General features: G+C 48.4%; 3 protein-coding genes across 3 annotated transcripts; all 3 read right to left on the bottom strand.

Annotated features, from left to right (window-relative positions):
- Positions 1-5,678: 5,678 nt before the first annotated feature.
- LOC145948858 (uncharacterized) lies at positions 5,679-6,413 on the bottom strand. The gene has a single exon (XM_083058404.1). It carries the CDS (start codon positions 6,411-6,413, stop codon positions 5,679-5,681), a length of 735 nt encoding a protein of 244 aa, XP_082914530.1.
- Positions 6,414-6,730: 317 nt separating this feature from the next.
- Positions 6,731-7,534, bottom strand: LOC145948857 (uncharacterized). Its single transcript, XM_083058403.1, has one exon. It carries the CDS (start codon positions 7,532-7,534, stop codon positions 6,731-6,733), a length of 804 nt encoding a protein of 267 aa, XP_082914529.1.
- A 614-nt stretch (positions 7,535-8,148) lies between these two features.
- Positions 8,149-9,081, bottom strand: LOC145948859 (uncharacterized). The gene has a single exon (XM_083058406.1). The coding sequence runs from the start codon at positions 9,079-9,081 to the stop codon at positions 8,149-8,151; it is 933 nt and encodes a 310-aa protein (XP_082914532.1).
- Positions 9,082-9,340: the final 259 nt, after the last annotated feature.

The following is a 9,340-nucleotide window of genomic DNA, read 5'->3' as shown; positions in this document are numbered from 1 at the left end:
ACGAGCTGAGCACTTGACACATACCTTGGCGGAGTTGCACTCTCCAAGTAAGTGGCGGCCCAAGCAGTTCCAACATCGTTGGTGAGTAGTGACGGCCTCGCGTTTCTCCTGTGCCGTCTTCCTCTTGTATAGGTCACAATAAGCCAAAAAGTGTTCCCTTTTGCACAGGGGGCAGCTGCGGTTCGAGTCCGGCCCTTTACCTCCTACTAGACTGGAGCGAGCAGGTTTCCCGGATTTCTCCATTGACTTGCCGGACGACTCGGCGCTGATCGTCTGCAGCACCTCCTGCGTCATCAGTTGCTCCTGCAGGAACGTGCGAAGCTCCTCATAGGTCGGTGGCTCAGATGATTTTCCAAGAGAGCTCTCCCACTCGCGCCGAGTCTTCGGATCGAGAAGCTCGACCACTAGGTGGACGAAAAGATCCGAGGAGGCTCCGATCGGACGCCCGATGCCCTCCAGAGCGCCGACGGTGGAGAGCACACCGTGAAAAATGCGACGAAGACCTGACGCGGAAGCAGTCTTCATTCGCGGCAGTGATGTGAAGGCCGACAGGTAGGATCTCACCAAGAGTCTCTTGTTCTCATAATGATCGTTTAGCGTGGCCCAGGCGCGCTCAAAGTTGTCTTCTGTTGTCGGCAGGTTCCGGATCAACTGCTCGGCGTCGCCCTTCACGCTTGTCTTCAAATAGTGTATCTTCTCTACTTTGGACAAGGACGGCTCCTCGACGACGATCGACCGGAACAGGTCGCGAAAGGCTGGCCACTCCTCGAACCGGCCGGAGAATTGAGGCAGCTGGATCCGAGGCAGAGTCTTGCGCGACAATGTAGACTCGATTCGCGCGGGCTCCGACGTCGTTGCGGCGGAGAGCGACCTTTCGAGGTCCAACAGCGCGGCGCGTTGCCGTATGTACGCGTCTTCGACGAAACCCGCCAAGTCTGAGGTGATGTAATCGTCGCCTTTTAGCTCATCGCTGTATTCGGAGTACAAGTGTTCATGCTGCTCCTCAAATTTCGTCCATTTTGTTTCTAGGACCTTCCTCGCAGATTCCGCCAAGGAGGCGGTCAGCTTGGCGGAACCCATCTTCTTCAAGTTCTCATAGATGCGGGCGATGCGCCTGTGGAGCTCGCGCTGAGAGTTGATTAAACCCTCCATTCTGTTTCAGAATGCACGAACACTTCACCACTGCGTCACTGGTTCACCGAAGTCGCGACAACTGCGGGTGCCGGGTACCACTAGGACGCGAGAATCCGGCTCGAAGGACCAGAAAATGTGCAGTTTAAGTGTGCGAATTGCGGTGTAGTGCGCGGACGCGAGTGCGAGAGAGACAGTACGAGAGAGACAGAACGAGAGAGACAGAATCGAACGACACAAAAGAATGTTTGACACGGCACTATATTTACAGTTAATGTACAGAGATTTATACAAGGCGATTGCGAGAAGTGCAATCGCTGCGCGAAGCTTGTTTATCAGCCGGAAGTGCGATATAACAAAGGAAACTTGTTTGCGAACTGCGATCTATCGGTACGAACGACGTCAAGACGAGTGAGAGCGATCGGCGCTAAACGGGCAGCTTTATCCTTTTCGACCTTCGAGAAAGTACCAAAAATGAGATCATCAATTTTTGGTCTCGTGACGGAGCGATAAAGGACTCTCTCGCAAGCCGGAGGACAAAGCTGTTTGTTTTCCGCGCGTTTGTTTTCTCGCGATGATTCGAGCGGCCGGTGTTTCGAACGAGCGATGTTTGACGACGCGCTAGAGCGAGAGCGCGCGATGTTTGACGACGCGCTAGAGCGAGCGCGCGCGGGCTTGCGCCGACGCACCGGCCGGCAGCTCGGATTTATTAGCCGTCGCGTTATAGATGATCGCCAGAATTGCATATTTCTTTAAATAGCACATTATGCTCGCCTACCCACACACACACACACACACACACACACACACACACACATATTTGCGACATATATATATATAAAAAATTTTTTATATAGTCTCAAATACATAAAATATTGTCTTTTTATCTCTAGATTAAAATAAGTTATATTTTGTAACTTCAGTAGTAAGAAGAGAGAAGGAATTTACCTATATACATATATATATCTATAACCAACACGTATACACCAATATTTTAGTTTAATATTCTTCGTAATCGTGAACGTGGAATCATTTTCCATTCTATAGAAAAACTACCTGATCGTCAGTTCCAGTATAACAATGCCAATATATCATCAACTCCAATGGACTCCTAAAATAACAGAAGAAATACGGCAAGGACCCATCGACGGAGACCACAAGATCACCCTGAAACTTATTTAAAATTGATGAAAATCCGATGTGTCATACAAGCACGGGGGAACATCTATCAAAATACTGAAGACCACTCTAAAATCTGCCAAGAATGTTATAATAAAATACCAACCAAGGAGGAGTATATGACACTACCACCCCACAATCTAGTCCATAAGGACTCAGCAGACAACCAATCAAACTGCACTAAGTGCGAAATAATAATCGTACTAATAAAACCTGCAGAAGAATGTATCGAATGTATAGAAGAATTTCTATACGTCAACTACGAACACCTGGTAGACGGATGGGGCTAAGCTGTGTTTCCCAGAGGGAGAGAAGAACAATAAAAGGAAAAAGATTCCACGCGCACCTTACCAGTAATAAAATAAAATTAAAAAAAAAATATAATAAAAAAAAAAAATGTAAGAAAAGAACGAAAGAATAAGGAAGGGGTTTTGGTGGTCGCCTTTTTCTTTCCTCCTTTTCAAAAAAAGGAGATACATGTTAACTAAAGGAAGCACAATTAACCAACAGGTTAAATGTGGTTCTTTCTACCGATATTCGTAAATCGCGGCAAGAAAAGAATCGAAAATTTTTTATTTCTTTTTTGCAAATGTTGTGTTACACCCCCAACATTTATCTAAGACGGGGGGTGTTACGTCCTGTGGACTGCACGATTCTTTTCTCCTCCCCGATTTACGCAGATTCGCGTTCCGCGAACATATTAATTATAAGACCGAAATTAGTTATAAGAATTAAACGGAGAAAGACAGTGATTGTGAAACAACTCGATCGGTGAGATTACGAAACCTACACTTTGATCAATAAGTCATAGGTAATGTTGAAATATCACGATCGACACACGCTATCAGTAGACCAAAGATCGGAATTAGGAAAGAACTCTTCATACAAGGAAGCAATACGTTGCGCAAAGGGGATTAAACACCGAACGTATGACTATGAGTCACAAGAAAAGAGGACGCCCTTTGCCCTATAGGAAGGGCAGACGAATAGTATAAAAGCAGCGAATCTTCCAAGAACGCTATTAATTCCGCCTACATCGTGGCAGTTACACACTTCTGGATCCTCGCATTAAACATACATTGTGACCATCGAGGCTCAACAACCAGCTATCAGTCAACCTACACCTTCGCCCACACCACTCGAAGGAATCATCGATCCTGAGGATCAACCTATAGCTGCCAATCCGCTCACCAAATAATATACAGCCAACAGTGAGTACTTTCATTCTTCTACGATCACGGAAGTGAATAAATCCCCGGAATCGCGACTAAACTTAATAAGTGGAAATCGCTGCCCGTCGAGCATTGAAACGCGCTCTCCGATTGAAACGGGACGATCAAAAGCCAACGCGAATTCTCAACCGCCTCATAGCACATCAACGTTACACACACACTCATATATAATTGTTTATACATGTCCACAAATTCAAATGTCTAATTCTCCGAATATTATTAAGATTTTATTTTTTTTTGAATAAATGATAATTATTTACATTACGCGAATTTAAAGTCTTATTTAAACCCCTGCGTTCCTTTATATATCCCCCGAGATCGCACAAGGTCCTATCCCGCGTAAAAGGGATTTAATTCCCTTACCGAAAAGGACCGACGAACGGACCCCTGAAATAAGCCAGGTAAAAGCGACTATCCAGTCGTTGACCTGCAAAAGGGCCAGACAGTCCGTTCGACCTGAAATCACTCCGATTTCGGGAAAACGCTGTTACGACCTTCGAGCGGCCTTTCCTTCGTGCAGGCCAGGACGTAACAATACGTAAAATGAATCCGCGCAGTATGGGATCCGCGGTTTAAAAATTTTAATTTTTATTGTATAAAGCGAGCCAAAAATTATTCTTTCATATATTTTAACATTACATTGACTGCACATTATGATGATACCATCAGCATACAAGCGTACAAACTTTTTCATCTAATATATGTAAAATGAATCCGGGTCGTATGGGATCCGCGGCTTAAAATTTTAATTTTCTATATGTTAAGACGCGCCAAAAATTATTCTTTCATATATTTTAACAGTACATTGTCTTCACATTATGTTGGTACCATCAGAATACCAGCCTACAAACTTTTTGATTCAATATACGTAAAATGAATCCGCGCAGTATGGGATCCGCGGTTTAAAAATTTTAATTTTTATTGTATAAAGCGAGCCAAAAATTATTCTTTCATATATTTTAACATTACATTGACTGCACATTATGATGATACCATCAGCATACAAGCGTACAAACTTTTTCATCTAATATATGTAAAATGAATCCGGGTCGCATGGGATCCGCGGCTTAAAATTTTAATTTTCAATATGTTAAGACGCGCCAAAAATTATTCTTTCATATATTTTAAGAGTACATTGTCTACACATTATGATGGTACCATCAGAATACTAGCCTACAAATTAGATATTAAGTATAAGTACAATCTGTTTAATTGCTAGCGAGCATGATACATTATGTTATTTTATTACGCGATGTTAAACTTGAATAAGCTATATTCATAATTGCAAGAAATATTGATGGACGATCATTGGAATATTACTTAATACATGCAATCGCGATTAATCTTTTATTAGTCTTTCGAATTTTATTAAAATTAATATGTATGTATGTCAAGTTTCTGTACACACACGTTGTTCATTTCACCCGCGACGTTCTCGTGTAGAACGGTCAACGGGATTCACTTAACAAGACCGGTTGCTCGATTACTGAGATCGGAGTATAGCGAAAGAGTGAGAGAGAGAGAACGAGAAGGAAATCGGAGATGCATTGAAAATAGAGTCAGAGGTCACTAAACTTTCCACATTTATTACGTGATAATCACTTCGGGATAACAATGATTAATGTTCGACTATGGTTGATAGAATAACTAATGTTCGCACGCAAGCGCGTAAACGATGGATATAACCGAGCTAGCGCGGGGTTATTCGGCACGTTCTCGGCGATTCGATATATTTCGCACTCGAAACTGAGTATCAGTCGGCTGTCGCAAGTGTTATCGTTCCGAGGTGAAAAACAGACTAAAGTCGCAAAAGTCGGGGTTCTCGGTCGTCGCTTCCCCGGCTCCCCATCCCCCTGCTCTCCAAGCTACTCGGTCCACCTAGACGCGGGGGAAGGGCCCGAGAGCGCTAGAACCAAACAGGCGCGAGGAATAATAATCGAAGCAGCGCGTTAGATTTCGGCAATCTCTCAACATATACCGCCCGCCTCGTCCGTTGGGACGAAGATTCGTTTACAAAATGAGATGCCGCCCGCCATGAGGTGACGGCTGTAACAACTATAGTATAGCAATTAGAGAGATGCAACGACTTGTGGGACAACAATGCAAAGGCGCGGTTTGATCGCAATGGAATCGATATCAGTTGTCGTGTTCGAGTTCCGGGTCGGCTTGCGGTTCAACTTGCAGCGGTACGATCTTAGCGATCGGTCGTTTGAAGGTAGCGGTGGCGGTTCGTACACTGACTACACGGACAAGACCATCGGCGCCAGGGTGGAGCTCGATGATGCGAGCCAATGCCCATTTTGTCGGGGGCTGCAGTTCATTTTTCAATAGCACGAGACCGCCCACCGTCACGTTAGGTGCTCGTTTCGTCCATTTCCGGAGCTGCTGCAAGTGGTGAACGTATTCTGATGACCACCTCCGCCAGAAATGGTCTCTCAAAGCCGAGGTTAAGGCCCAGCGCGACGTCAAGCGATTGACGTCGACGTCCGCTCTTGACGGCTCCGGTAAGTTTACGGTCGCTTCCCCCATTATTAAATGACCGGGGGTGAGAGCGCTCAGGTCTGTCGGGTTACTGCTGAGCGGATATAAGGGCCTTGAGTTGAGGCAGGCCTCTATTTGCGCCAGGAGCGTCGCCATCTCCTCGAAGGTGAGGCGGGTGTCTCCGATGATACGCCTCAAATGGAATTTGACTGCTTTGACTCCGGCTTCCCAAAGGCCTCCGAAGTGAGGAGCCCCGGGCGGGATGAAAGACCATTGGGTGCCGCTGTTGGCGAGAGAAGCTGCACACTCCCTATAGAATTCAGAGGCGGATCGGAACATAGACCTCAATTCCTGGGCAGCGCCCCGGAAATTAGTTCCGTTGTCACTCATTAGCAGCTCACAATGGCCTCTCCTTGCCGTAAAACGTCGGAAGGCGGCTATAAAAGAGGTGCTCGAAAGATCAGAGACCGGTTCTAAGTGAACGGCCTTGGAGGAAAGGCATATAAAAAGACTAATATAGCCCTTGGTGGCCTGGTGACCTCGACCCTTCCAGGAACGGAGAGGCACCGGCCCAGCGTAGTCCACCCCAGAAGACTGGAAAGGGCGTGAAGGTCGCGTACGCTCCGCCGGCAGCTGACCCATTTGCTGTTCGGCGGTGGCTGCTCGGAAGCGCGCGCATCGCACGCAGGCGTGAATCACCGATCTCACTAACTAAAGAGTTGGCTTGTAGGATCCAATACCGCCGTAGAAGCAGACTCCGGGTGAGCTGGGGGCCCCCATGAAGTGAGGCGTGCTTCCCTTACAAGGAGCAGCGATAAGCGGCTGCCCTTGTGTAGGATTAACGGGTGCTTCTCCGCGAACGGGAGCAAAGCGTTTTGGAGACGGCCTCCCACTCGCAGTAGTCCATGTTCGTCCAATAGAGGCCTCAACGCTAGGAGCGGAGACCGGGTAGGCAGCGGCCTCGCACTCTCTAGACGAGATATCTCCTCCGCGAAGTCCTGTCGTTGAGCTATCCACACCCAGCGGATGCGAGCTGTCTCCAGCTCATCTCGAGACAGGAACCCTGTCCTCCTCGGGTTACGACGACGTACGTGATCAAAGAATCTAAAACAGAATGCTGTTACTCTCAGCAATTTCAGCGTACTTGAGTACCTGGTTAGAAAGTCGTTGTCCTCTTCGGCTGGACGCGCAAGGTCAACCACCACCGCGCGTGATTCCTGCTCCTCCAGTCCGTCCGTGGGAGGGCTCGGCTCCGTTGAGTGGATTCCTGGCCAAGCGAGCCAAGGCGGACCAGCCCACCAAAGTTCCAAAGCGGCTAACTCTAGCGGCTTTATTCCTCGCGTAGCAGCGTCAGCAGGGTTGTCCGTGGTCGGCACGTATCTCCAGTTTTGAGGCGGCACGAGAGATTGTATCTCCGCCACCCTGTTTGCAACAAATGTTTTCCAACGCGCCGGGTGGCCCCGAATCCAGGCAAGCGCTACGGCAGCGTCAGTCCAAGCATAGACCGGCATGTTCTCCATGTCGAGGCCCTTGAGTGTGCAGCGGATTAACCTCGCTAGTAATAAGGCGCCGCATAATTCCAACCTCGGTATGGAGATCTGTTTGACGGGCGCTACCTTGGTTTTAGCGACCAAAAGATGGGTGAAGATGACCCCCGAAGGGCTTGTAGACCGCAAGTATATAGTGACCGCATATGCACGGCTCGAGGCATCGGAGAATCCGTGCAGTTCGACGTTCTCTGCTCCGTGGAAATGAACGAATCGGGGTATCGAAAGCCAGTTTCGTCCAGTTCCGGCATGGTGTCTGCAAACTTCGTCCAGCGCGATTGTAGTTGATCTGGCAGAGGTTCATCCCATTTGAGTCCAGCCATCCATAAATCTTGTATGAAGATCTTGCCGAAAATAAGTACAGGCGACGCCCATCCTAAGGGGTCGAAAAAGCGAGCCACGTCCGACAAGACGGTCCGTTTCGTGCAATTTGCTTTATTGGTCACCGAAGCCACTCTTAAAGTAAAGGTGTCGTCGGACGGTTGCCATAAGATGCCAAGCGTGCTCACACCCTCCCGATCGTGGAATAGCTTATCGGACGGCCCATCATCTGGACATAGTTGTAGGACGTTGGCTGCTCATTTGCTTAGGTTGAATCCTCCTGCAGCAAGAATCGCGACCAGCTGACGCCGAACTTCCGTTGCCTGTTCGAGAGAATTGCCTCCGGCAAGGATATCGTCCACGTAAGAGTGGTTGCGGATGGCGTCTGCCCCTAAAGGGTACCTAAGTCCCTCGTCGTCTGCTAGCTGGAGTAGAGTCCGCAGAGCCAAGTACGGAGCTGAGGTAGTCCCGTAGACCACTGTTATCAGTCGGAAGTCCTGAACTTCTTGCGCCGGATCCGAACACCATAAAATACGCTGTAGCTTTGTGTCTTCCGAGCTAACCAGAATTTGTCTGAACATCTTGACGATGTCGGATGTAAATGCGTAAGGATAGAGACGCCAGCGGGTCAAGGTTACCCAAAGCGCCGACTGCAGTTTAGGACCTGGCAGCAGCAGGTCATTGAGCGCGTAGCCGGAAGACGTGCGGTGAGACGCGTTGAACACGACGCGTATTTTATCCATTGGACCCGATTTCTTGTAGACGGCATGGTGCGGTAGGTAGTAGGCATCCTCGCTATGAACCTCCTTCGTTGGAATAGGAACCATGTGGCCAAGACGCTGATACTCTTCCAAGAACATGGTGTAATGTTCTCGTAGTAACGCATTGCGCATCAGGCGACGTTCTAAGCTAACCAGCAGTTGAAGAGCCTCCTTGCGGTTATTCGTTAGAGGCACAAGAGAATCCGTGCGTTTTGGTAGGCGAACGATGTAGCGTCCATGCGGGTCGCGAGCGTGCGACGCCGCAAATAAACGCTCGCAGTGCTGCTCCTCCGGTCCCAAAATCGGCTCCGATGGTACCTCCTCTAGTTCCCAAAATCGTTGAAGCGTCCGGTCCACTTCAGTACAAGACACTGTAGCGTGACAAGCTGACACGCTAGGCGACGAGGGCGTCGTCGTAGTGTGACCCATCAACACCCAACCTCAGGAGGTCGCCTGAGCCGATGGAGATCCAGCAGGTCCCCTTCTTAGGCCTTCTCTAAGTAGAAGACCGTATGCATCAGCTCCTAATACGGCGTCAACCGGCGCGGGTCGATCGTAGTGCGGATCAGCCAACTCCAGTCCAGTTAGGTGAGGCCAATCGCCACGTCGGACAGCGTGTGAAGGCAGCGCCGAAGTCAATTTCGGAAGTACTAACACTGACGTTAGATGATGACGCACGGCAGGATCT

Source organism: Prenolepis imparis, unplaced genomic scaffold (genome assembly GCF_030444845.1).
Source record: "Prenolepis imparis isolate NDT839.2.m4 unplaced genomic scaffold, iyPreImpa1.0 SCAF_779, whole genome shotgun sequence".
NCBI classification, from domain to species: domain Eukaryota; kingdom Metazoa; phylum Arthropoda; class Insecta; order Hymenoptera; family Formicidae; genus Prenolepis; species Prenolepis imparis.
The sequence above is the reverse complement of the archived record's forward strand: the minus strand, read 5'-3'. Positions and strand labels throughout refer to the sequence as shown.

Bases quoted from the DNA above. Each gene is read 5' to 3' on its own strand.
- LOC145948859 (XM_083058406.1), bottom strand. From the start codon at position 9,081: ATGGGTCACACTACGACGACGCCCTCGTCGCCTAGCGTGTCAGCTTGT.
- LOC145948857 (XM_083058403.1), bottom strand. From the start codon at position 7,534: ATGCCGGTCTATGCTTGGACTGACGCTGCCGTAGCGCTTGCCTGGATT.
- LOC145948858 (XM_083058404.1), bottom strand. From the start codon at position 6,413: ATGAGTGACAACGGAACTAATTTCCGGGGCGCTGCCCAGGAATTGAGG.